The sequence below is a fragment of the Pundamilia nyererei genome, unplaced genomic scaffold (genome assembly GCF_000239375.1).
Source record: "Pundamilia nyererei isolate P.nyererei 1_Seehausen unplaced genomic scaffold, PunNye1.0 scaffold00073, whole genome shotgun sequence".
Taxonomy (NCBI): domain Eukaryota; kingdom Metazoa; phylum Chordata; class Actinopteri; order Cichliformes; family Cichlidae; genus Pundamilia; species Pundamilia nyererei.
This window is the reverse complement of record NW_005187474.1, coordinates 724,962-752,427: the sequence shown is the minus strand read 5'-3', so window position 1 is coordinate 752,427 and position 27,466 is coordinate 724,962. Positions and strand designations below refer to the sequence as shown.

General features: G+C 40.2%; 2 protein-coding genes across 3 annotated transcripts; one reads left to right on the top strand and one right to left on the bottom strand.

Moving 5' to 3' along the window:
- Positions 1 to 5,985: 5,985 nt before the first annotated feature.
- On the top strand, positions 5,986 to 17,917 carry fbxo11a (F-box protein 11a). The gene is made up of 22 exons (XM_005737072.1): positions 5,986 to 6,411; positions 8,304 to 8,428; positions 8,534 to 8,615; positions 9,714 to 9,855; positions 10,919 to 11,048; positions 11,661 to 11,744; positions 11,858 to 11,990; positions 12,077 to 12,183; positions 12,318 to 12,429; positions 12,674 to 12,780; positions 13,825 to 13,962; positions 14,182 to 14,399; positions 14,493 to 14,673; positions 14,776 to 14,898; positions 15,121 to 15,206; positions 15,340 to 15,416; positions 15,526 to 15,669; positions 15,839 to 15,949; positions 16,075 to 16,182; positions 16,263 to 16,371; positions 16,462 to 16,560; positions 17,206 to 17,917. The coding sequence occupies exons 1-22, from the start codon at positions 6,318 to 6,320 to the stop codon at positions 17,333 to 17,335; spliced, it is 2,640 nt and encodes an 879-aa protein (XP_005737129.1). The 5' UTR covers positions 5,986 to 6,317; the 3' UTR covers positions 17,336 to 17,917.
- A 992-nt stretch (positions 17,918 to 18,909) lies between these two features.
- msh6 (mutS homolog 6 (E. coli)) lies at positions 18,910 to 26,164 on the bottom strand. 2 transcript variants are annotated; one of them, XM_005737070.1, is made up of 10 exons: positions 25,758 to 26,164; positions 24,883 to 25,088; positions 24,600 to 24,775; positions 21,842 to 24,410; positions 21,068 to 21,351; positions 20,817 to 20,934; positions 20,636 to 20,725; positions 20,363 to 20,517; positions 19,152 to 19,351; positions 18,910 to 19,040 (listed from the first exon to the last, which is right to left on the bottom strand). In XM_005737070.1, exons 1-10 carry the CDS (start codon positions 26,015 to 26,017, stop codon positions 18,959 to 18,961), a joined length of 4,140 nt encoding a protein of 1,379 aa, XP_005737127.1. In that variant the 5' UTR covers positions 26,018 to 26,164; the 3' UTR covers positions 18,910 to 18,958. The 2 variants fall into 2 exon arrangements, with proteins under 2 accessions (XP_005737127.1, XP_005737128.1); XM_005737071.1 differs by having other exon boundaries at positions 24,883 to 25,085.
- Positions 26,165 to 27,466: the final 1,302 nt, after the last annotated feature.

Below are 27,466 nucleotides of genomic sequence, written 5' to 3'. Positions count from 1 at the left end.
CATTAGCTTGACCTCCACTCAGCACCAAAGGGTTTGCCCAGAATGGGATTTGAGTACTTCTAACTAGTACAGAAAAGAAGGGAAGACTTTTGCCAAGCAGGCCCTGTAGATTTGTAAGATATAGGCTTAGGTAATTCAATATATATATTTCCCATCAGACTTCAGCTTTTACTGACCAGTGTATAAATGGTTGTGTGAGTGGTTGGGAATGAAATGAAAGAAAATGTCAGTTTTACCACTTCTCCCTATGCTCCACTAGAAGTGTGAAGCAGTATTTTCATTTCCTGCACACCATCCTTTCATGGTGGGACAACTTTCAGAAAGGATAATATTGATGAACTGGAAAGAGAGGACTGCTCTTCTACAAGACATTGGTTGGATGACTCTTAACCTGTAGAGAGAGCAGACGAGTTATAAAAGTCTGGGATGGAGTAAGGACTTGCAGCTGGAACTGAGTGTTAACAAATCATTTTGTAAGTGCTTTACATACTTTTTGTTCAGTGGTTAAAAAGTCAAATTTAAAAAAATTAAAAAACAGGAAGCAGATAAGCACAAAACGGCAAGTGAATTGCTACAATGAATGAGCTTCATTGAAAAAAAAACCCAAAACAACAAAAAAAATTACAAAACTACAAATCTAATATGTTACCATCTATTGTGCAGTCACGTTTCCTGTGGGCAACAAGTGTGGATCTATTCTTAGCTGACGGCCCGGGCTTTAGCTCTTTCCGCTCCTGATTCTCATAGGTTGGACGGGACTAGGTGTGATTCAGTCATGCCAGGTCTGACTGTGTCAGCGTAGCCTGTGTCCAGCTGTAGAGACGGTGGGGCCCATCGACCATCTGTCCCCAACCAGCAGATAGAAGGCTCGGTCCCCAGAGCAGGGAGGAGGGGGCGGGGGGTGCGTGCAGGATGAGGTCGGATGGGGGAATCAGCTTTGTGTTGCCATAAAGCTGTTTTTCCTCTCTCCTAGCAACGGGCTTCCATTTCCTTAGTTTTGGGCGGCGTGGTCCTGTTAGTTGGTGTGCACGGCCCCCTTGCTCACTCTCTCTCTCTGTCCTATTTATGGTAATGAGCCATCTGCCCTCTCTGTAACAGCCGCCCAAATAGATGGGAGGCTGGGGGGGAAAGGGAGGTGTGTGAGGGGTGGGTGGGGATCTCTGACAGACAGGAGTCTGAGACAAAGACGCTTATCCTGTTGTGTCTGCCTCTGCGCCTGCAGATGCCTTCAGACGTGGAGTGAGAATCAAGACAACATGTTCGGCTTGTTTTCAAGAGAGGCTGTGATGTGAAGAAGAGAGGTTATTTGAAACAAGGACTTAAACATAGACTAAGCAAGTGCACCTTATTGAGAAAATTACATAGTGAGACAGAGAGAGTGCTACCACCTGCAGGCTGGTTAAGTTGTTCAACAAAAAGAGCATTTGTAAAACCAGCACAGGGATGACCTATATCTGATCACACATGCACACAATGTTGGCCCACGAGGTGAACATTGCACTAACCTACCTTTGCTGCAGGGCCCTATATGAATATGCCTCCACAACTTGGTGACACAGGAGAGTGGTGGGCACACCAGCTAATGTAGAGCTGCCCAGCATTCAATAGACCTCTGTTGCCACTGGATACTAGATTGGTTACCAAGCCAACACATGTGCCTCACTGTCCTATCTCCAGCAGATTAGTGTCAAAGAAGAACCAAAATCTTGACAGTTAGGCTATCCATGACTCCGGCTTAGGTGAAGTCATCTTTTTGTCTACATTTTCTTAAAGGACTGCTGATCCCGTATGAAAAATGGAAGTACAAAAATGCATTAAATGAAGATTATGTAAGACAGAGAGAAAAATGTTCCTTCTGGCCATAGCAACACAGAGTCCAAGCATCGTATCAACAGAAAACAACAGCAACTGCATAGTGAAGACACAGGTAAACAGTTTGTCCTTTCAGACAAACTAATCAACTTAACTAAGCCTTCAAGTTGCAGATAGCTGCAGATTTATCAATAAATTACACAATTTTTTTTTTTACCACAGTAAGAACTTTCAGTAAATGGCACAACAGTTCCAATGTTCAAAACAAGAATCTCAGAGAGACTCCGTTCATGCGGTCGATCACCAGTAAACTCATCAGACAGATGATAAACATGCAGAGATGTCAGAGAGCACAGCAGCAAGCCTTCACAAGTGGTCCTGGTGCTAAGTCAACACGAAACCAGACAGATGCACAAACAAGAAATACAGATACTGTAAATGCAGGCATTCTGAGGATGCTGCCACCTCCAGTTGTAGGGCAGACCCAGTTTTGCAGCTCAGTGTGACTCATTTTCTGTAGGTAGTTGATTAATCAGTGGAGAGGTATTCATTTAGAACAGCAGAAAAAATATGCTAATTAGAATGTTGTCACCTCAGGCACATATTGACATCCTACAAGCAAATGTTTACATAATCAACCCATTGAGCAGTGTGAAAAGACTATCAGAGAACATAATTCTTCTATATGACACAAACAACACCGTAGGCATGGTAGTGCTCTGAGGTAAAGTGCCTGAAAAGTAAATATATATACACATTTTCACAAACACCTGGGAAGTTTGTGGAAAAAGAAGAAGAAAAAAAATGTTAACAAGCAAAGCAGTGACAAAAAAATGGAGACAAAAAGGAAGTGGACCATGGAGGCTTCCTGTGAGGCTAAATAGTGAATTCTCAAAGGTAGAGAAAATGAGACATCTAGTGGACAATCGAACTACACTCACAACCAAGGTTATGATAGTTAACTAAAATCAAAATTTAAAAAACATTTTAGTTAACGTATAATATATAAACTTTTGGAAGAGAAAAAAAACAGAAAAACAAAACGAACCTATAAAATATTTTGTGAAAATAGAATTAAAATAGAAAATAAAAAGCCTCAGTTCTAGTATCTGTTAGTTTGGTAAAAATTGTATTACAGTCTGCCTGATGAATGTGTTTATTTAGACTCCTGATGTCTACAACAGAAGGAGAGTCAACTGCTTTCAAAAATACATGTACTGATTTTTCTAAATATTAACTTTCTTAACTGATACTAAACTGAATTTTTAAAAAAAATCTATATGAAAAAACAACAGAAATTAAAAAGAGCAAACTCCCCCTTCATTCACAGAATGCATTCTGTCATATCATAAGATTTCACATGTACAACCTATAACTCTGGATTTTAGACAGCTATCAGTAAATTAAGATTATTCTCCTCTATCCATAATCTTATACTACGCATTTGGGCAACCACACATGTCACCATCTCTCGTAAATGTTAGAACTATAGGATTCAGAGTTTAGCAATTCCATAATCCCTGATTCCTGTGTTTCAAGGCTTCTTGCTGGATTTTCCTGTGGGTATAGGATCATAATTCACTACAGCTTTTTGGACAGATGGCCTCGCAATTCATGACTCACTGACCCTCAGGTAGCAAAGCGCAGCCACTCTATAGCTACTCTAGCCAACCATGGCTAAGCACCATGTGGACACCTGCATTTTGACAGCTTCATGTACAGCCTGGGGTTAATTTTTAGAGATCTTAAATGAATGTGCTAGATAAACACATGTATTGTTTTTGTGTCTTCAAACTGTCTGCCAAATTTACATTTCATTTTACATTTTAATTAGAGGCAGATTTTATGTCAACTAAAAGGTGAAAGATAAAAAAGGAGCAGAGTGCAAAATCCATTAATTGCAAATCTTACACTTTGATTTTTGAGCGATTTAAATGGAAAAAAACATTCAATCCATTGCTTTGTCAACTGTGTTATGTCTCCTCTGACAAATGTTGTGTCAGAGGAGACATTAATGAGATACTGCACATTTGAAAATAAAAAAGGTTCTTCAAAGGTTTTAGTTTATTCACCAAAAACATGACGTTTGAGCGTGATAGTGGATTTTCAGGGCAGGGAAGTCCAGTATTACAGTTCAACAAACATTTAAAAGGTCCACACGTAACACAGCTGAGAGGAGCTGCGCTAAGGTGCACAACTGACAGGCTCAATAACAGAGAAAAGGAAACCTTTATTTTGAATAAAAACATTTTATTTTCTCTCCGTATTGCTACAAATATGAAGCCCTTCTCTGGGGATCAGCATCAAACCAAGTCCTGTACTAGCAAACATAAAACACTCTTTAAGAATAGCATGTGGAAGACTGTGAATGACTTAAAGGAGGATGTTGCAGCCTTACTTGATATGAATCAAATTACACAAATCCCAGCAGAAACCCATGTTTTAAAACCACTGAATCAAATCAAAAATGATCGTTGCTTTGTTCATATGAGTGTTGGTGAGAAAACTGATGTTGAAAAATTATGGATTGCTCCTCTAATGAGCGCACATTAAAATATTTATTCACTATAATGTATACTGTACTTAGAAAATGTAATAGTGTTTAGATCAGTTACGTTAATCCCTTCTAAATCTGAATCCCATGCTTTTATGTAATTGTGACGTAATTGCACTTTTTCATATTTCACTATGTAACTGCAGAACAATAATAATAATTTAATGATTATTGATAATAATTGTTTTGCCAGTGAGCTATGCATATGACAAAGATTTCTTGGACACACACACAAAATGAAAATTTTTCTGTATGAGTCAATTTATGAGTCAATTTAGTTTATCTGAAGACAAAAACGTGATCTTTAGCAATTTGTACAGCACAAAAAAAGTGTAAATGTAAAATGAATCACTGACTGAACCTGTGAACATGCCCTTGACTGAAATCTGGAGATTCTTCTAAATACATCATAAGACTCAATCATTGAGAAAGTTGTTTTTTGACCTTGGCAATATGAGATCAAACACTTCACAACGGAAAAGAATTAGGAGCCTAATCTGAAAAACTTTTACCTTTGTCATACAAGCGAATACAAGGTTGTATTTTGCATTGTTTATTTTATGTCTACATTTATTAATAGGAAACGTTTGTGTTTTGTTGTCTAAATGTGTTGCAAACGTGACACATTTAAACACATATTTTTTAAACACAAGTCATAGCAGCCCTCTGGTATTGCTGAATAGCACCACCAACAGACAAATAGCCAGGTTTTAATTTGGCATGGTATGTCAGTTTATTTGTACCTGCAGTGGCAAAACATGCAAAACTTCAAATGTAGAAAAAAATGTCCATAGTTCTGATTCTGTATTACTATTATACAACATAGATTATGTTGCTGCTAAAGGCTACTATTGTCTTATTTAACCTAGCCTTTGCTCAGACCAATTATAAAGTGTAAGTCAAGCTTCCTGTTACAATAAAATAAAATATGGATTACACAAAGTGTGAAAGGTTTATCTGACAAGTGAGTAACTGACTTCTGAGGTAACAAGATTTATTAATCCTGGTAAACTCAACAAACACTCTGTAAAGGCTTCACTTTGTCCTCTCCTTTGTTTACAGAAGACCTCATTAGCAGAAGTCCAACTTTCATTATTTAGTTTACAAATAAAAATCAACAGATGTTGATAAGCTGAGGAACACTGGTTTCAGGACCGGTTCAAAAGATGTGGGCTACCGATGTTTACAATCTGAATCCCTGCAGGAGTTTGTGCTTTTAATGTTAAGCTCAGTTTATTCATGAGGTAAATAAATAATAATGATGAGAGGCTTTATTAATCCACGTGCAGAAATTATCTTCTTACTTGAGCAATTATATTCGTTGCCTTTTATGTAGTCTATGTCAGGTGGTCAACTCTATCATAATATAACCAGTGCTATGATCTGCCTTATTGGGTATTTTGAGTAAATGATACTTGTAATTCAAATCAAATCAAAATCAAATCAAATCAATTTTATGGTCACATCACATGTGCAGGTACATTGGTACAGCACATGCGAGTGAAATTAATTATTGTATTTAGTACAATATGTCGCAAATGTAGACTTTGACTACACTACCCACATCAAGAGGTTGGCTGTTTCTCACAGCAGACTCTCACACGATAGACGCTCCAAAGGCTGGGCTCTAAAGGGCTAAAGTAACACTGTTAAATAGACCGCCTTGAACGAGGAAGGCGACGTGATGGCGAGAGGTCCTCCCATGTGATGTGACTGAGGCCTGACGGACTGTACCCGTCTGTTATGGCTCCTCCTGCTACAGTAGAACGGGGCTAGACGTAATACCAGTGCGGGGAAACGGGAGTTAACACACCGCGATACGTTTCTCGGAAGCCTCGGCTAAAGATGGCAGATTGTGCAATGCTGACGAAAAAGACATAGACGGTGTCCTCGGCGTTGCCTCTTCTGCTGTGAAGGCTTCGATATTTCCTCAAGATTACCAACACCCCAAATGAACTCCGTCAGAGCAAGTAACGTTAGCAGAAGACCTAGGCGAGTATCGAGGCCGCGCCCGGTGCAGCCGGAGAGGAACCACCAGGAAAGAGGTAACGCTAGCTCAGCGAGTGTTAGCATTACTGGAGTGAATTATAGCAGGTTTTGAGGTTGAATTGCGTGTTTTGTTTTTTGGGCAGTTAGGCCTGTCGTTTGTTTGTTGTTTATATGCGCGCACATTAAGGTAAAGTTGGTTGCTGTGAATGTAAGAGCGATCACCAAGGGTCGCTATGCAGCCAGGAAACACCGATGCTTTTGTGTTAGTAGTTAGCATTCAGGCCGCGCTTTGTTTTGCTAGATTTTTTTTTCTCCGAGTCGGCCTTTCTTTTGCTTTTCTCACCTCGCGCTGGTGTTTAGCTGTGTTTTGTGTTATGTGAGATTCGATTAATATAGAAAATGACATGTGATAAACATCGGTTTGCTGGTTCTATGGGTAACAAACGCAGGGGAGGAGACATAAAGTGGTTTTGCCAGTTGTCGTAGCATGCTAATTTAACCTAGCCTGTGCTAGTTTAGCTGTTATTATTAGCCTGTTTGGCTAGCTGTCTGCGTCCTGTCGTTCTAAAAACTTCATGTCCATTATAACAGTAACATGGCATTGCGAGATAGGTTAGTCGTTAATACTATTTCGTTTATTTGGCCTAGTCACATTATGTTTTAGTTGTTACAGTAGCACTGTCTAACAGACGGTGTAACACCAGCGATTTTTTTCTCCCAAAATAAACATTTCCTTGCAAAGGATGCTATTTAATCACAATTGCTATGCCTGAAAGAGCTATAGTAAAGACCCAGTCGGCCTTGAGGGACACCAATAAGCCACATTAATGGTTTGTGTTTTTTAATCTGATTTACAGTTGGACTAATCTCATATTGTGATGTTTGAGCTCACAGCATCAATTGGCAGTTAACCTAAGATGTGCTGGATGTGTTAATGTTTACAAAATAGAGCATCATAAACTAAACCGTCATGTTCATCTTAATAAAAATAACTTATTAGATTACTTGACTTCATCTCTATTTCTCAGTTAATTTATTCATTGCCACAATTGCAGTGTAGCTCAGTTGTGATTTCATGGCAGTAGATGAATTGGGCAAGGCATAGTAGATAACAGATACCCAACAGCCGCTTTGCCTATTCCACATGATAGTGTCTGTTATGTTTTAGTTAAACAAGTCAGCAGAACCTATGCTTTTTGTCAGTTTTGCAGCTTTATATGAGAGCATGCTTTTTCTGCTGCAGGGTCTAACAGACTGTTTGTAGTGGTTACAGGCCTAGTAGCCAGTGAGAGTTATCCTTGAAACCAGAGCAACAAGCAGTTGCTCTGGTTTAGTTGAGTAGCTATCAACTCATCATACCTTGGTGAATAGGCTTATAAACATACTGTGTGTCTCGTTTAGCTGAGGGTTCATATTCTGATTAGTTCAATTTTCCAATTATTTGAATCTCCTGTTGATAGGATTTGTAATCAGCTTGTTCTTCACACACCAGGTAATAGTCAAACAACCTCTTTTACTGGCTTTTGTCCTGTGAGGTAAATGCTGTAAAGGAAGCTGAATCTGTGCTGTTGTTCTTTTTTTAAACAATGAATTAAAGTTGTGAAGTCATGCCTGTTGTTAAACCAAATGTTCAACACATGCATGCAAATTAATGTCTGTATTTACAGATAAAGACACATGCTTCAGGGCTTTAAAGCAGAGAAAGCTACACCACATAGGTTAAGTAAATGCATGCAGAGTGAAAAGGAAAAAGATTATGCTGTGCTTTGGTTTCTTTTGGTCTTTGGTTTCTTTGGACAGTCAGTTTTAAACTAGTTTTCCTAATGAGCATACTAAAATGTTACACCGAAAAATCTGTTGAAAACACATCAACACAGGTTTATCTGTTGTATTGGTTTAATATGTTGAGCTGTAAATAATCATTGGTTTTATCTTCCACCTTTTCCAGATGAGGACGTTCCTGCAGATATGGTTGCAGAAGAATCCGGTCCTGGAGCCCAGAATAGTCCATACCAACTTAGAAGAAAGTCTCTACCCAAGAGAACAGTGTGTCCGACAAAGCCAAGCATGGAGGTACGTCTGTTAGGAATTTTAGAGATGGATAACTGCCTAAAGGATGTTAATTTATTTTGAGGCACATAACATTTCTAAATATTTTCTACGACTTTTTAAATACAGGGTGCTTCCACTTCAACCACAGAAAACTTTGGACACCGACCTAAGCGTCCCAGAGTTTCTGGAAAGTGTCAAGATTTACCAGGTAAGTAAGAAGACATTTTTTGACTTGCATGTTCAAAATTTTGTTCCCTGCAGCTTGTGAGGGTTAATTGTGCAAGCAGTTGGAGATAGCAATGAGAAGAACAAGTTATAACTCATTTAGTCTGTTAGTCTGTCTTGTTGGGTAGTAGTGTGCAGTTGTATGTCATACAGAGTGTCATATTTCTTTTTACTAAATCTTTTATGTTATGATTATATCTTTTCTTGGGGGTTTGAAACGTTATGAGTACCAGAGGCCTATGTGGTACACAGACTTGTTATGGCATAGTTATATGGGTCTTATGTCATCTCTAGCTTAATTTAAAAATAATATATGACAAGAAACTATGGTATAAACTTTAGTGAACCAATGGCAGTTACTCATGTTTTGGTGGACTTAACATGACAGTTTTATTCTTCAGTCCATCCTAGCTATTCTTATGATTGGCAATTTTGGGGAAAATGACTGTGTTATAGTATAAAGATGTTTTAGAGTAATCTCTCTAAAAATGTCTTTGCTAAAATTGTGAAGCAACTCCATAAATTTGTCATTTGGAGAGTATAAAGTCTGTTATTTGTGGTGTATGGTGTATTTTTTATATAATGTTGCTCCAGCCAAAGCATCCCAACTAAATGCTTGCCTTGTTAGATGGCATTTGGTTCTGCCTTTACAATTGTCAGAATATCTTTATGTTGTGCGCATACTGTTGTTCTACATGATCTGTGTTTAAAACTAAAAGTACTTCTAGGTCATCGACAGTCTCCGAACAGCGGTGACTGCTACTGAGCAGATCATCTTAGAGGCTGAGCTAATACCTTTTTAAAAAATGGATTATTTTGGATTATGTGTACAATTGACAGAGAAGTAAAATGACAAAAAGATCAAATTTGTAAGCTGGCAAAAAGTTCAACATTGTTTTTATTATGAGAAAGCCATGGCCCATTATCTTTTGTTTCATGAAAAAAAATATTGTTATGCAGATGAATATGCTGTGTCTGTATGAGTTAAACTATAGCCCAAAAACTGAGGATTGATTTTATGTGTGGAATTGGAAAATCATTACATGCATGTCTAATTCAGTGATCGTCTTTCTCCCAGCAGCTCCAGCAGAGCAGTATTTGCAAGAGAAGCTTCCAGATGAGGTGGTGCTAAAGATCTTCTCATACCTGTTGGAGCAGGACCTGTGCCGTGCAGCATGTGTGTGCAAACGCTTCAGTGAGCTGGCCAATGACCCTATCCTCTGGTGAGACATGACAAAATGACAAAACATCCTATTGTGCCCCCCCCCCCCTTTTTTTTTTTTTTTTTTACGGTTATTTTAATATGGTAACCCTTTTTCTATAGCCATTAGCCTTTACTAACTTTAAATTAGAGTTTGTTAATGTGGTTAATCTAAATTTGAATTGTTGATTACATGTTAAGAATCCAACAGAAACCAGATATTATTGTTGATTTAACAGCAACAGAAATCTCATTTTATGTTGTGAGCAAGCCATCTTTAATAATTAGATGTGTGGGTGTGTGTCACTGCTTTACTTTTCTTTAGAACAAATGTAATTCAGACTTGGTCGATTTGTTGCGGTACATACACTGTTGAGCTTGAAGTCATTGGGATGAGCACTTTAGTTTAATGTTTTCCTCCCACGCGTCATTGGAACAATTTATTTTTTAATCGATACAGCGTCGTTTCATTTCATGATGCCACGTGAACCATTCACCTTTGAGTGGATGGATTCAGAAGTGTGGACACGATTTACCAAAAAATCTGGATTGCAGTTTGCGGCCTGTGTTGTTGAATCATTGCAGCTAAATGTTGGCAACCAGCACCAGCCATGTATTTTGCTGACACACTGTTCTCTTCTGCCACAAATGACTTCAATAACCCACTCATGCTGTAAGCTGCAGTCTATTCAGAACAAGCACTTTTTGAGCACCCACTGCATTAGTTTGTCTTCAATGCCTCAATAAAATATAAATGTATATATACACACACATGCATGCATGCATACACTTTACAATTGTTTCTGTGGTTCTTCATTGAGTCTTGGGTGCTGGCTCATCATTACTAGTGTGCAGAAGGACAGTAGTCTGTATTAATACTACTAATAATAACAAATGAAAGTAGCCCAGCCACCATATAATGTTGCAGCCTTTTTGCTAGTGGGCCAGTGTGTCAACAATTATATTGTGGACGTGACTTTTTTAAAAACGTGTTCATCACATTTTTGCCAAACAATGACTTCTGTATTGTAAGGAATTCTGACAAATCGAAGGATGTAAACTCCTGGTATGCCTTCACATTTCAGGAAGAGGCTGTACATGGAGGTTTTTGAATACACGCGACCCATGATGCACCCTGAGGCAGGGAAATTCTACCAGATAAACCCAGAAGAATATGAGCAGCCAAACCCATGGAAGGAAAGTTTTCAGCAGTTGGTATGGAAACTACTGACATACAATGTAGTAGCATTGGTTTCAGACTAAAGTGACCTAAATAATGTTTACAGAGCTTCAGTCCTAAATGAAGCAGGCCATGAAAAACACATTATCTAAAATGCTTTAAGAAATACTTTTATAATAAAACCTTTTTAATCATTGAAATATTAATGAGAAAATTGAAGGGAATCAGGTGGGGCCATTTGGGTAGAACCTTCTTATACATGTAATCCAATTTTTATATAGTAGTGCATTATTGAGCAACTTTAAAGGCAGTGTTGAGACAGAAACTAGGTCATTGTTGAATCTTTGAATGATTCTTCTGTGACCTTTTTGCTAATGTAAATTCTACCAGTGTGGACATAGCTGAAGTCACAAAGTGACATTCAGTATTGAAATAAAAGCGTAGAAGAGGATGTTTTTTTTAAGATGGAAATAGTGTTTACAATTATTTTCTCTGTAATACACTGATCTTAAGTATTTTCTTTTCCCTTCAGCAAAATTGTCTCTTTTCCCTTTGTTCCTCCATCTTTTTCATTACACAATCCTTTTGTAATTGTTCACTTCTTCCACATATGAATAATAGTAGTGTTTCTTCCCTTTCCCCCCCAGTATAAAGGCGCACATGTAAAACCAGGCTTTGCAGAACACTTTTACAGTAATCCTGCCAGATACAAAGGAAGAGATAACATGTTTGTAAGTGTAATTATTACATACTTTAAAAAAACAAACAAATCTTCCACTTTAATGTTGCGGTCATTCATCTGACCTGTTCTCTTTTCTTACTTTTTTCTTTTCCCTTCCCCCAGTACTATGACACCATTGAAGATGCTCTTGGAGGGGGTCAGGAGCCTCACTTTGACGGCCTGATATTTGTCCACTCTGGTATTTACACAGACGAATGGATCTACATCGAGTCGCCTATCACAATGATCGGGGCTGGTAAGTGCGTTTGTAGTCATGGTTACGGTTTCAGTGCACCCTTGTTTAGTCTGGTCTCTAATTAAACCAGTCTGGTCTTTTTGCAGCTCCTGGAAAAGTAGCAGAGAAAGTTATCATTGAGAATACCAGAGACTCTACGTTTGTATTCATGGAAGGCTCAGAAGATGCTTATGTTGGATACATGACCATTAGGGTGAGATGACTCTGATATTTCTTTCCTCACATATACAGTAAATGTTTCCTTTTCCCCCATGTTGTATGTATGTTAGTCCTGTTTTAGCTACTGTTGTCAGTCACATTCAACATTAACAGTTTTCTCTCCTGCAGTTTAATCCTGATGATAAATCCGCCCAGCACCACAATGCACACCATTGCTTGGAGATTACAGTCAATTGCAGCCCCATCATTGACCACTGCATCATACGCAGCACGTGCACAGGTAATTTTGTTTAGATCTGACTTTTCAGGCCTTCAGAGGGGTCAGTGGGAGCATTTGACAGAAACTAAAGTTGTTTTTGGTTCCTCATAAGATAAAATGGCTGAGAATTACCGAGGTCTTGTGTTTGTGTTCGTGATGAAGTGTTATTTTCTTTTTTTTTCCATGATGGCGCACAGATTGTTTTCGTTGCTTGTTTTGACAGGTAGATTTGTGGACTAATATATCATTGTCGTACTTGTTTCAGTGGGGTCAGCAGTGTGTGTCAGTGGTCAGGGTGCTTGTCCCACAATCAAGCACTGCAACATCAGTGACTGCGAAAATGTTGGTCTTTACATCACTGACCATGCACAGGTAATGCACACCTGTTTTTCATGTTATTTAAATATAGAACTCAAATGCATATGTCAGCTTCTGCTGAGCGTGTCCAGCAGTCTCACATCTTCTGAATACCATCACAAGTCTAAGTCCAGTCTACAGACATCAGTCTTTTATCTATAAGGTTAAGGAAAAATGGAAACTAATCAGCAGACTTACAGCTGACCTATTATTTTGTTTGTTGCTATTTTCTGTCGTGTGTATAATGTTACAGTGCTAAAAGTTAGTATTAAACATGTCCAAATAATCATACATGTATTTGTGATGAGTGAGTCATTCAGCAAGGCGAGAGTTCAGGCCTTAGACCCAGTTTCTAGTGTTTGTTTGCTTGTTTTTCTGATTGTGTGGTTCTGGTCATCTGCAGGAGGCAAAGCACACCAATAGAGTCAAATTAGTCTCCTTGGCAAATGTAAATGAATGAACACATTCTTGCCAAACTGTCTCCTTGAGTAGCATTGAAAGCATATAATTGCATACAAATAACTGACAGGGCAGGGAGATTTATAGTTGTTTGGTTTATGCACAATAACACTTAACTTGCTACATTAACTTTGGTGTTTCCTACCAGCAAATGATTTACACATACATCTGTTGACAGGAAAAAAACAAAAGAAAAAATATTATACATCTTGTGAGTGAAAGAGTACGTTCACCTTTATGTCACTTAGAAAGTAGGTAACTGGAATGACCAAAGAATTCTTGCTGTATTGCTGCAGATGTTTAGGTTGACAGGATTGGTTGGAAAAGCTGCTATTTTTAATCAAGAACTATAATTATGTTATTTAGATTTGCCATTTGTTTTCAGAGCCTTACACCAGTGCTCCTTTTATTCTGATCAATTTTGCCAAAGCTGTGTTTTCAAACCAGTGATGTAGCTTTTCAGGAAGAACTTCCCATTAGAAGAAGCTGGCCATTGATAAGACAAAGGCGAAAAAGGATAAACTGTGGTTTTATATAAAGCATCAGGCCCAGCTGGGGACGAGTAGGTTTATTTTAAATGCAGTTCTTCATGTCGTTCAGGGAATCTATGAAGACAACGAGATTTCAAACAACGCTCTGGCTGGGATCTGGGTGAAAAACCACGGCAACCCAATCATCAGACGGAATCACATCCACCACGGCAGAGACGTGGGAGTTTTTACATTTGACCACGGCATGGTGAGATCCACTTTACTGATGGTTTTATGTTGTGTATGTTTGTCAGCCACTAAATTGTATGAGAAGAAATTCAAATGTACAATATGTAGTAGCCAAATAACACTAGTGCAGATAAACTAGGTGAAAAACATAAAACAACATGATGATGGTGCACTTATACATATAAGCTAAAAACCACTTTGATGGACTTATAATAGGTTTGTCATTCTCTGTCTCCAGGGTTACTTTGAGAGCTGTAACATCCATAGGAACCGTATAGCCGGCTTTGAGGTGAAGGCATACGCCAATCCGACAGTGGTTCGTTGTGAGATCCATCATGGTCAGACAGGAGGCATCTACGTGCATGAAAAGGGTCGCGGCCAGTTCATTGAAAACAAGATCTTTGCGAATAACTTTGCAGGCGTGTGGATCACTTCCAACAGTGACCCCACAATACGGTCAGTATGAACTGAAAGTCTTGAGCTCAAATCAGGTCAGCATTCAAATCTATCCAATTATTCAGGTTCTCAAATTTGTTCTGTCCAAAACAGGGGCAATGCCATTTTTAATGGTAACCAAGGTGGAGTTTATATTTTTGGTGATGGCCGAGGCCTCATTGAAGGAAACGACATCTATGGTAACGCCTTGGCAGGAATCCAGATCAGGACAAATAGCTGCCCTATTGTCAGGCACAACAAGATTCATGATGGCCAACATGGAGGAATATATGTGGTAAATATTTCTAAAAATATTGTTTTGCATATTTAAGGGTTTTTCATTCCAGGTTTCTTATTTTTATTATGAGGTGAAACCGTTTGTTTCTGTGCCATGCAGCATGAAAAAGGACAAGGAGTCATTGAGGAGAATGAGGTGTACAGCAACACACTGGCAGGAGTGTGGGTTACAACGGGCAGTACGCCAGTGCTGAGGAGGAACAGGATACACAGCGGGAAGCAGGTCAGATCACAGGCTAGTTAGTACACCTAGAGGGATGTATATTGTTCATCTGATCATAATGGTCATAATTCTGATGTCATGAGATCACAAAGTTCCATCTAAGACCAACTTGATACCCTGTGAATTAAAAGAAGATGGATAAAGGAATAAACCATATTTATGTACAAGCACATTATGAATCACTAAATTAAAGCCAATATATTTTCATTGCCATTTTAACAGGTTGGAGTTTACTTCTATGACAATGGCCACGGTGTGCTTGAAGACAATGATATCTACAATCACATGTACTCTGGAGTTCAAATAAGGTTTGTGTAACATGACAAATAATAACAAGTAACATAAGCAAGATTCACCTGAGCAATGTCCTGATGTTAGGGAGGTCTGGTAGAGTGGTATTGAAGCAGCTGCTCACTTTTCCATTGTGTCCTCCCTCCCCAGGACGGGCAGCAATCCTAAGATCAGACGGAACAAGATCTGGGGAGGCCAGAATGGCGGCATTTTGGTTTACAACTCAGGTGAGAAGAAGAGATTTTTCTGTCTTATTGTTCTCTTCATTGCCATAGTTAATATACTGTTTAAACAATATTGCCTCAATAACAAAACATCCATGTATATGTTCTCTAGGCTTAGGTTTCATCGAGGACAATGAGATCTTTGACAATGCAATGGCAGGTGTGTGGATAAAGACAGACAGCAACCCCACTCTGCGGAGGAATAAAATCCACGACGGTAGAGATGGCGGGATCTGTATATTCAACGGAGGAAGAGGTAACCGATTCATTACAGAAAGGAAGTGGAGTAAATATTCAAGTGGTTAAAAGTAGTGTAGATCTAATTTGGCTTTATAATATTAGGAAATTCAGACCTAAATTAATGTAATCCTATCTTTTGGTATGTTAGTGAATTGTCAGATTAAAAGTCCATTTTCTGTTATTAGGTTTACTAGAGGAGAATGACATTTTCAGAAATGCCCAAGCGGGGGTCCTCATTAGCACCAACAGTCACCCAGTACTGCGGAAAAACAGGATATTTGATGGCTTCGCTGCAGGTGGGTAATGCATGCACGCTAGCTTTAATAGCTCATGATGAGATGCTTGAATTTAATTATTGTGGACTTTCAACATCGCTGTGTCTTTGTAAATTGATTATTCTTATTTGTTTATGTAAAACTAGGTATTGAAATCACCAACCATGCCACGGCGACTCTAGAGGGCAATCAGATCTTCAACAATCGTTTTGGGGGGTTGTTTCTTGCGTCTGGTGTCAATGTTACAATGAAAGGTACAGTATTAGTGGCAAAGATTTTTAAATATTATTGAATAAAAATGCAGAAATCTCATACAAATTTCCGTTTCCTCCAGATAATAAAATATTGAACAATCAAGATGCCATTGAAAAAGCTGTGAGCAGAGGTCAGTGCCTGTACAAGATTTCAAGTTACACCAGCTACCCAATGCACGATTTTTACAGGTAAACTTTTTTTCACCTCTCGCACTCAAAAATAACCTCAGCTATTTTTGTTTGTGATTGTTAAAAAAAACACACCTTGGGTTTCCATAGGTGTCACACTTGTAACACAACAGACCGCAACGCCATTTGCGTGAATTGTATCAAGAAGTGTCACCAAGGACATGATGTAGAGTTCATCAGACACGATAGGTAAGTCTGACTGATGCATGCTAGTAAACAGAACAAACTAAATACACCCTGGATGTAAACGGATGACAGACTGGCTTGCTGGTGCCTTCCTTTGAGGCTTCCCACTTTAGACCAGAGTGAAAGTGCAGAAGCAGAACACAGCATTCACAAAACAAGGAATTAAGAATTGCTGCTCTTTCTCCCTGCATGACACACACACACACACACACACACACACACACCAGCAGCAGTGTTTCTCATGATGGTGGATATCAATAAGCTGCAGCAGATCACTGCTGTTTCAGTGTATTTTATAATGCAAGCTTGGCTTAACCTGCCACATCTTTATTTGCTGATGTAGAGATACCATCTCCGAGACAAATAGCTTGCTGCTAAGTGCACTGATAATTAATTCAAATAAGCAAATTTTGATACAGACAGTGGTAGGAGGAATTGAATGAAGAGAAACAAAACTAGTCAGTCTGCCTGATGGTAAAGAGAATAATGTGCATGCTCGCTTATAAGAAGCTTGGGGTCTGATTACACTGTTTAATTTTTTACTAGTCACAGATGTATAAAGGCATATTAAATACAATATAATGTACTCTCTTCTCTGTTTTCGGGGACCAAACATAATAAATTTTTCTCCTCCGTCTCTGCCTACAGATTCTTCTGTGACTGTGGTGCTGGGACGCTGTCAAATCCTTGCACGTTAGCAGGAGAGCCGACACATGACACAGACACTCTGTATGACTCAGCTCCCCCTATAGAGTCCAATACACTGCAGCACAACTGAGCTCAAGTCCCGAGGTGCTTCTGCGCTTCAGCAGTAATGGACGTATAAGACACTTTAAGTTGTGCCGTGGAAGAGCAATTCCAAACTAAAACACAGATTCACTTTGGCAAAAATATACAGTGACTTTAAAAAGTAAAACAAAAAAAGACTTGCGACTCGGATATTCTAAAAGGAGACATTTAGAAAAAGGTGATTATGGATGCCTCACATTTTCTTTTCCTTACATTTTTTTAACAAAAGATGACATCAGTGGGACAGAGCAGAAGAGCAACTGATTTGGGATTTGTAGGTCTGTTGATTTGGTCAAGTAAATGATGCCGGTGAGAGTTGGACAAAATCCACCGAGGCTTATCTGCTTTTGGGAAGCGGATGAATGAGATACTGCAGTGTACAGATCCAACATGGAGAGTCAGTCAGAAGAGGCTACAGCTCGTCTCATGAAAAGGCAAAAGCCCCCAAATACAACAATGCTTCCATCACTGGGCAACCGACGTGCTCGTATGATATGTACGGGAAAAACGACCTAGCACTTCAGCATTTTTTTTTCTTCTTCAAGACAACTGTTGAGATTTGATTTTAATGCTTTTCTTTGTGTAGTTTTGTATTTTCATGCAAAATCTTACTGTACTTGAATGTCTTTATTTTATTAAATGTGTTTTAATTTTTTTTTGTTATTATACCCTAGGATTGCTGTAATTATACTCATGTCGCAGTATCTAACTTCTTTCTGTGAAAGAGATCAGAGACAAGAGAGGAAAACACTAAACACTTTCTCCAGCAATGTTGACTCCTTTACACTTGCAATACAGAAAAATTAGATGTGTAATTGTGCTTTCACAAGACTTGTATATCTTCTTGTGTTTGTTGATGATATTCCAGTCTGCTTTACATGATCTATGCATATTTTTTGGTTTAGTATCTGTTGGCCTGTCACCATTACTTAAATTAAAGACCAGGCAGTACAGATTGACATGCAACTGCATCTTGATTGGAAATTAACCCATGATAAGCTAATTAATACAGGTTTCTTTTTAATAATCTCCGGCCCTGGTCAGAATTTGACAATAAATGACCTGATGCCATTTAGTCTGTTACTTTGTGAATCGATCTCAGTTCAGTAGGTAATCCTGACACAGGTGTCATTTTCGCTACCATCGCAGGCACAGATGCTGTTTAACAGCCCATTAGGATACAAATTCTGGCTTCCTTTGTCCTCCAAATGAAAGAGCACTCTTATGAAAGCATAAGTTTTGATGTGTTTTTCCATTGTTTGCCAATGTTGCTGGAGAATTTAAAGAGGCTTTTACTCTACTGAAGCTGAGACAAGTATCTATATACAGCGCTTTATTGGTTTTATTGCCCCCTTCCCCCAATTCATGTGTACTGGTGATTGTGGGTTCTCATACAGACTGAAATGTATGCATGTATCATAACATCTAGACTTAATATATTGTGAAGTATTCAATAACCGTTATGTAGGCGCTAGCGTGAATTAAAAGGGTTTAATTTCCTAGATGAAACATTGTCATTTTTTAAAAATAAACTTTATTAGATCAATTCAGTAGTGTTTTTTTTAATGACAAGAAAACAAAACAAAAAATGCATTGAACTTTTAACAACATTTTACAGAGTACTGAGCAGTTGAATGAGGGAAGTGAAACGGGTGCTGTCCAGTGTAGCATCCTCAGCAAACTGGCACAGCTTCCTACATGAGGGGACAGGAGGGAACATAAGTAACCATGCTCTGACTTTAACAGATCAGCATTGTGTGTCACTAGTATCTGCAGAATAACTGATGCGAAACAATAATACGTACTTGAAAAGTCTGAGATTGACGGTGCTTGTCTCAAACTCTCTGGCCTTCCTGTGTCCTGACTGGATAACTTCCTCTGGTAGGTTGGCGAGTCGAGCAGCATTGAATCCATAACTCTTAGGACACGCACCCGTTATGAACTTGTAGAGGAAAGTGATGGTCTCTTGACTTTGATCCTCACACTCATTCTCCACCATGCACGCCTGAAGGAGGGGGCGAAAGGGAAACATGATACTTAAAACCCACAAACCAACTGCATTAAAGAAAAAAAAACAAAAACAAAACCCTAGTAAATCCTCCGGGTTTGAAAAATAAATCATTGCCTCCTGCTGTTCCCCCTAATGAACAGCAGGAGGCAATTTTGGTGGTAAAAAGTCCGAAATGAGCTGCCATCCTCCTTTATGACCCGACTAAACACTTTTGCTAATGAGTTGATAAGAACTAAATGAGACCTTCATCCAATTTATGACTTCATTTTCTAGGTCCTATCCCTCCCTCAGTTGTCATGCCTTGACAACTAAAAGGCTCAACCTGATGTTTCATAACAGAAATTCGCATACCAAAGCTGTTTACAGTAATGCCACCATAGTGCACATTATATACGATACACTAAAGTAACACAGACTAACAAACCGTAAATATCGGTGTCTGAGCAATTGTGTGAAACTTGCCGTGCACAATTTGAAACGATCAAATTCTGGTGAGTTCAAAATTTCTTTATTTCTTCAGTTTATTTATACAGTGACGAATCACAACAGCAGTTGCCTCAAGGGGCTTTATATTGTAAGGTAGACCCTACAATAAACCTTACAATTTTTTGCACCATGTTACTAAAACAGCAAAATGTTAAGAGCAGGAAGCTGCCAGTTGCGGCTAGGGCTCCAGGCATGCAGCTGTGCTCGAAGAGCAGATGTAGCCACAAACTGCTCAATTCAGTGTCTCGCACTAAAAGTTTTTGCTTTCATTTGTCTTGTACATGTGTGTACTGTGAACTGTGAAGAATTTAAATTAAAAACAGAATGCAATAATTTGCTTATCATTTAAGCGTTGTATTTGACATTAATTTATAAAAATATAGCCTCATTTATTTATTTCAGGATTCATTTCCTTGCAAAATGTACTATTTAATTGGTATATAAATTTGTCTTTTTATTACAGTCCTAAATGACCTTGCATTGTCGAGTATCAAGTGTGATTAGCATTGCTGTACTCACCATGTGGCCCAAACGCACGGCAGGGTTGTTGGCATAGTCCTCCACCAGGGAGTGGTAATGTGTAGAGAAGAGAGTGCGACAGCAGATCTTCTCAGCAAGCTCCTTTACAACAGCGCTGGCGATTGCTGTGCCATCATATGTGGCTGTGCCCCTTCCTGCAAGCAGTTCACAGCTCAGTGATTACACCACAACAATATTGTGCTGAGAATACAGTCTATGCTATCCACCAATCATGTGAATAAGCTTTAATAAGCAAACTAAATAAATGCTTACCCAATTCATCCAGAAGCACAAGTGAGTGTTTAGTGGCATGGCGCAGGATGCTGGCAGTCTCACTCAGCTCCACAAAGAAGGTGCTTTCTCCTGTAGAGCACAGAGTTGAAAATACACGCTCAGCTCATGAAGCACAAGCTCAGATCATTATTCCTAATATGTTAAGAGTCTCTGATGTTACCAGCCATAATACGATCTGAGGCGCCCAGCCGGGTGAAGACCCTGTCAACTGGTGTGAAGCGGAGGCTCTCAGCTGGAATGTAGCAACCCAGCTGGGCAAGAATGATCACGAGTCCACACTGTACAACAGGAGCAGCACGATATCTTAATATGGACCAACTGAGACTGCAAATACACCGTCTATGTAGACTGTGGAAAAAAAACGTATGAAATTGTATGTATACATTTATACATATAGTCAAAAATACCCACTTGTCTCATTAGAGTAGACTTTCCACCCATGTTTGGCCCTGTGACGAGGATGCAAGAGGCCAGACTGTCATCTTCACTATTTTCACCGGTGCCAGGGCAGCCAATGAAGATGTCATTAGGAATGAAGTCGTCGCCAAAAAAGGTCTTGGTGACACAGGGATGACGGGATCCCTTGAGGTCGATGAAGGCTGCAACCTGGGCATCATCCTCGGGAAGCACAACCTCTGGCCTGGCCATAGGCCCGTCGCCGCCCTGGCTGTAGCGAGAAAAGGCCAGCAGCACATCTGGGGACAAAAAAAAAAAGGACATAAATAAAAAAGAAGTACTGAACATTTAATTATTTACATTTAAGAATTAAAAAAAAATGCGCATATTAAATGCACGTCTTATAGGTCTGCTTTGCTACAATAAAACCAAATCTGTGGCTGGACGTGTCCCAGTGGTACAAACACTTTCAGAAATCAAAAACTATGCAATAATCTAAATAACTGCAAACATCAACATAGAATTTCCCTGAAACAGAGACTTAGCCAAGCTGTGAAATAAATGAACTTACTTCTAACAAGCCCTCAGACTGGTGCAACATCATTATTTAAAAAACACAGTATGACAGTTTCTCTGTAACATCTGCAGGAAATGTACTGAGAACAGACCGGTGTAGTGAAAACAACACAAATTACATATCGAGAAGATGGAAAAAAAAAAGGAAAAAAAAAAGAAAAAAAAAAGAAGCTTTTTAATTAAAAAAATAAAATAAAACAAAAGGATTGTTACCAAGCACTGCCATGCACTCCACAGCAGTCTTCCAGTCACTGTAGTTCTTGTCAAAGTTATAGAAGAGCATCCTCATGCAGTCTTTGAGTGCAGCATCTCTCTTCTCCTCAAATCCTTGCAGCTCTGAGAACATCCGTTCAGTCTTCTTTGTCACATAACGCTTCCAGCCTTTCTTTGTAGACTTTAACTCATACTCGTCGGGGATATTCTTCTCCAAGACGCTGTCAGGAACCTCCATCTGATAGCGATTTTTCCCAGTTCCCCAGAAGCACATGCTTTTACATTCAAGTCTCTTCTTCTGTTTGTCCAGGTAATCCTGCAGCTCTCGTTCACAGTTCTTGATTCCAGTCAGAGCCTGGTCGTACTCCAGGTCAAAGCCAGCTTTGGGGGTTATTACTCCAGTAGTGCGGGCTTTCTGGTGGTCAAAGGCAGTGTCCCAGCGTTTGAGTTCACCAGAGAGGTCGGGAAAGAGGCCGTTCTTTTCGCTATTCAGGCTGATAACTCGACAAAGCAACGTGGAACGAAACTCGCCTGAAACTGGAGCAAAGAGAGAAACAATGTCCTGCATCGTTTTGAAACCTTCCAGTGCTGAGAGGAAGACTGCTATCTTGCGCTTGCTGTAGGTCACATCCTCATAGAGAACTGCTCTGCTGTCAGGGTGGTCCTGGCTCTTCAGAGGTGTCCCGATACTGTGGATTTTGCTTAGCAGGCGCTCTAGATCTGGAAGTTTTTTTAGAAGGTCTGAAACCTCAGTAGCCTGGGCTTGAACTCCCATCAGGTCCTCCACTGCATCCAGTCTGTCCCTGATAGATGTGGGGTTACACAGAGGAGCGCAGAGCCACTGCTTCAAAAGCCTCTTTCCAAACGGAGTAGAGCAGGTGTCCAAACGCTCCAGCAGTGTCCCTTCTGTTCCTCCTGATCCATTCTGAAAGATTTCCAAGTTTGCCAGAGTCACTCCATCAAGCACCATACGCTGACGAGTCTTGGCAAAGAAACTGGCGGGTCCTGCAGCTTTCTCCACCTCAACATCAACTGGGACATATTCTTCAAAGTTAGCCATGGAGAGCAGCTCTTGGTCCACCAAGCATTTCTTCAGGTAGAAAATGCATCCACCCAAAGCGGACAGTGCTAGTTCATAGCCCTCCTTAGGAGTAAGGCACAGTGAATCACTCTCAGATGTCATCTCTTTTAGAAGAGCGGGGAGAAAGCTGCTCCCAGTCCCTTCCTCCTTGCCAGTTGCCTCTTTAAAATAATCTTCTTCTGAGAGGGTTTTCAGAGTCTTCTGAGCATCCCAGAACTGTGTTCCTGCGTTAAGTCCTTCCTGCAGAGCAGAGGACAGAGAGGCTTTGAGTATTTTGCGAGTTTCAACAGATGGGTTTCCTTTCTCAAAGAGCACCTCAGCAGGGGCATAGTGTGCTATGAGCGTACGCAGGCGTGAGCAGTGACGATCGTCTGAGAACTGACCGACATGAAAACAACCGACTGATGTATCAATAAAACAGACTCCATATGTGCGGCAGCGGCCGGAGCTTTCTTCTTCAGCCTTTTCTTTCAAACTCAGAAGGAACTTGCTCTGGCTTTCTGAAGGAGCACCATCCAACACACTGTAGGTTTGGGTACCACGTGTGATAATCCTGCACACTTCTCTTTTCACTACACGGTCTAATTTAGTGGGCTTGAGCATTGTCTTACAGCGCGCTTCCATCATCTCTGGGGTCTCTGTCTGCTCAACACGAGCCACTTTGTAGCCTTTCTGCACCAGTACATCTGAGAAACGTCCAAAGCCAATCTCTGGAAAACCAGAGTGCGCCCAAGTCCCTTTCATGAATGTCAGTCCCAGCTCGTTGACTCCAATCACAGCATCCATGTGGTAGAGCTCATAAAACTTTCCCACCTTGTAGAAAATCACTGTATCAAACATCTCAGATTTGAGCTGCCACCACCGACGTATACCAGGAGTGATTTGATTCATAAAGTCATTTGGCACATACAAGGTGGTAGGATCATAGTCATCATCTGTCTGTCGCCGCCGTTTGCCGTCTTTTCTCTTGCCATCCTGCAACCACTCCAGTTTCTCATGATCCCAAACTGCCCCTGCAGTGGAGCCTGATCCAGTCGCCTGGCTCTCAAAGCTCTCGGGAGCAGAGAAGGCTGACAAACGAGATTTTGTGCCAGTTGCAACTGCTGCTGGAGCTCTTTTAGGTGCAACAGATGGAGCAGTAGGTGTCTTTGCTTTTGTTTTAGCCGACTTTTCTGCAGGACGTTTGCGCTTGGCAGGCTTGATGGGGCTTTCCACATCTGACTTTTCGGTGCTCTCTTCTTTCTCTCCACAGCTTTCCTTCCGTCGTTCCTCTTCATCCTCACTGCTTGACGCAGCGTCTTCTGGTTTGAACTCCTCATCGGATCCGTCACTATCTGAGGCCGCAATAATGCGACGGCGCTTGGCCTTGCTTCCTTTTTCCATTAACGCACAGAATAAACGTGTACTGACTTTGGATGGCTTCAGGGCTTCGCTTTTGTTTTCATACTCATCACTGCCCTCTTCATCAGTCACTACTAAGCTATCAAGCTGGAAAAAAAGAATAAAATATAAATTTAAAAAAAAAACTTGCATTACTGACCAGTAATGATAAGCTGATAATTACACCATGCGACTAAGGCTGCTGCCCTGGGAATAACATTACTTTTAATATTACAGGAGAATTTAGACTTCATGACCACACTGGTGAAATATTATATTCAGAAATTATTGGGTAACCTCCATTTCTTCATCGTCATCCTCTTCCGCATCAGATGGGTCCATGCAGAGAGGTATCTTTAATCTTTTTTCTGGGCTGTCAAACATAACTCCATCAGCCAGCTCCATTGCACGACGGATTACAGGTTTGCCACAGAAGTAGACTCCTCCAGGTTTAGCATCACTGCTGTCAGAGCCTGTGCAAATCATACAAAGAAATTCCAGCTTACTCTGAGCAGACAGCAAACAATGGCCCCAAAATGGATGCAAGCCACTGATGCACTTCCAACTAGGAACAACCAACCTTGGTACTCTCTGACTCTATTAGAGCTGACCCATCCTCTTGTTGGAGGTTCATCAAAGAAATGAACGTGTATGCGCTGGTCACGACCATGGCCCCTCATCTCCTGCCCAGTCAGAGGCTGGGGTACCACCATACACGGCCACCAGGGGTACCCTTCCATTTTTGCCCACACAAGGGCACCAGCACTGAATAAGCATGGAGGGCTGCTGAGGATAAGAAGAGCAAAGACACTTTCACACATCTTTCAATGCTGTAAAATTAACTTTAAACGTGACTCATTGTGTGTTACAGTCGATCTCTTGAATGGAGTGGAAAAGCAACACCACAACACCAGCTTGGACCTTTATTAGTCCAACAAGCCCCTCTTAAATATAATAATCAGTTTAAAATAGTAAAACAGAGGTGCAGAAAAGAAAAGCAGTTGCAATTCACTTGTGATAAGTCGGTTTTGCAAATCCTTTTATCTTAAAAGCACACACGGCCACATGTCAAAAATCATCTCCCCCTATCGTGGGTAGGGGTGTGGTGCCCACTTGAGATGGCCCAAACAGTCTAAACTATGGCAGAAGATAGTGATAAGTCCACACACCCTCCACTTTGACAAATACAGGCATTAGCATTGATTTGACCCAACAGCCAGCATTGTTCTGCTCGAGTCACCCCCAATTTCACGTGTCCGTAGCACAAAGGAAAGGTTACGCTACATTTTATTTATTTATTTTCTGTCAGCTCTCATTTTAAGCGGTCTTAATACGTTAATTTAAAAAGAGAACTTACGCTGGTGTTTCTGGGGGCCTGCAAACAATTTTAGCAGAGGGAAGGAAAACTGTACGAAACCCGACTCCAGCAACTACACGGCTCCCAAACTCACTCACCTTTCTTTGGTTGTTTGGGCCTTGTCGCCAAAGAGTTTCTTGAATCCTCCGCTCGCTGGCTTGGACTTACTTCCCTTCTTAGCTTTGTTGGTGTCTTTTGTCTGCTGCGGAGTCTGTTGTGCTTGCTCTTTCGGAGAGGAGTTGGACTTCTCTATAGAGGAAGGCAGGTCTGCTTCCTCCGGGGAGGGACTCGGCTTCGGTTTTGCGACTAGCGGCGGAGACTTGGTGAAGAAATTAAAGAGCGAGCTTTGCTTCGCCATGTGTGCGAGTTGAAAGTCTGTTTCCCTGTGTTTGTATTTTAAATAACTCCAACGACAACCACCCCCAACCTTTCTACACCAGCTACCGTATAGCTAGCTTCACGGCGCAAACGCAAGTCGTTCGCGGGAAACACGCACGGGGTGTTGTGGGCGTGGACAAGAGCCTCGTCCAATGATGAGTTAGCATACTATAATGTGGGAATCACGTGACCCAAACACGACTTTTGTTGTTGGCCATGCTTTTGGCGCCCAGAGGTCTTTTTCTTTTTTCTCTTTAAACTTTATTTCCAGGCGGATAAGTACAAATTACACTGTTTGTCATGTAGACACTCGGCACTGTCATTTATTGGAACAAACCACTGTCTTTGTTGTGTTTATAAAATGTTGAGGTAAAGAAACAGTAAATGATATGAGAATTACATTTCTTATTTGTCACATGAAGTAGTTCTGCAAGGGTTACTGAATCCAAGAGCTCCAGATATTCCTTTGCTATCAGAGAGTAATCAGAATGGGATGTAAAATTAGTGCAAAGAAAACAACTACATCTCCACATGTACAACATGCATACACAGTTTGAAACACAATGTTTAGATATACTTAGGCTTATGCTTGTTCATGTGTGGGGATCTAGCTGCTCTTTGGGAGGTGTACTCCAGCAAACATAACCTTTTGGGCAGTAGACATAGGTGTGGTCCCAGAGGAGCAGCCCAATAAGTGGGCTTCCCAGAGCATGCTCACAGTCATGATGTTGGCTGAAAACCCATAAAGGGGACCCAAATGGCAAAAGTGTTGTGTGCCTTGCATGGACTAACCCACATTAGGACCACCCAGTCAGCCCACTATAGCCATGCTCATACTTGAAGGTAGTGAACAACTTGTCTGCTGAGATTTTCTCTTTTTCATGACTGTTGCAGCACTCTTACATATTTGCTTCCATAGATGCGCTATATGAGAAAAGTATGGTATGAAGACACAAGTAAATACATGTTTTTTTTTCACTCTGAATATTTAAAAATAACTCTTGAGTTTGAATAAGCATTATGGGCTCTCACAAAAGGACTTTGAGCTAGCCTGTTGCTCTTAATGTACCCTTGCCTACTTACTTATGTAGTGCTAAAGAATTTTTTTTAAATAGACCCATTAAATAGAAAATAGACCTATAAAAATGTATTAGATAGGTCTGGCTTTAATATATTTAGGCCAAATGTAAATGCCAAAATGTTTGAATGAGACCAAAGTGATAATGGATGAGAAAATGGATCTGTATCTAAATTAAAATAGAAAAGCAATTCCCTTTGTTCCCGGTCATGAACTTTGAGAGCACTTGTTATGGTTATGTGACCCATAAAAGATAGAATAAGCATTAAGCAGAAAGCAATAAGCATCTCCCTAAGGATATAAAATAAAGATAAAACAGGACCTTGCTATTATTTATGGCATGGGTTATAT

Excerpts from the sequence above, each read along its gene's own strand:
- fbxo11a (XM_005737072.1), top strand. The coding sequence starts at position 6,318 with ATGAACTCCGTCAGAGCAAGTAACGTTAGCAGAAGACCTAGGCGAGTA. Across the intron at positions 8,616-9,713 it reads AAAGTGTCAAGATTTACCAG|CTCCAGCAGAGCAGTATTTG; the intron begins GTAAGTAAGAAG and ends TTCTCCCAGCAG. Across the intron at positions 16,561-17,205 it reads GAGTTCATCAGACACGATAG|ATTCTTCTGTGACTGTGGTG; the intron begins GTAAGTCTGACT and ends CTCTGCCTACAG.
- msh6 (XM_005737070.1), bottom strand. The coding sequence starts at position 26,017 with ATGGCGAAGCAAAGCTCGCTCTTTAATTTCTTCACCAAGTCTCCGCCG. Across the intron at positions 19,352-20,362 it reads CCGTGCGTTTGGGCCACATG|GCGTGCATGGTGGAGAATGA; the intron begins GTGAGTACAGCA and ends CCCCTCCTTCAG. Across the intron at positions 19,041-19,151 it reads GTCAATCTCAGACTTTTCAA|GAAGCTGTGCCAGTTTGCTG; the intron begins GTACGTATTATT and ends CCCCTCATGTAG.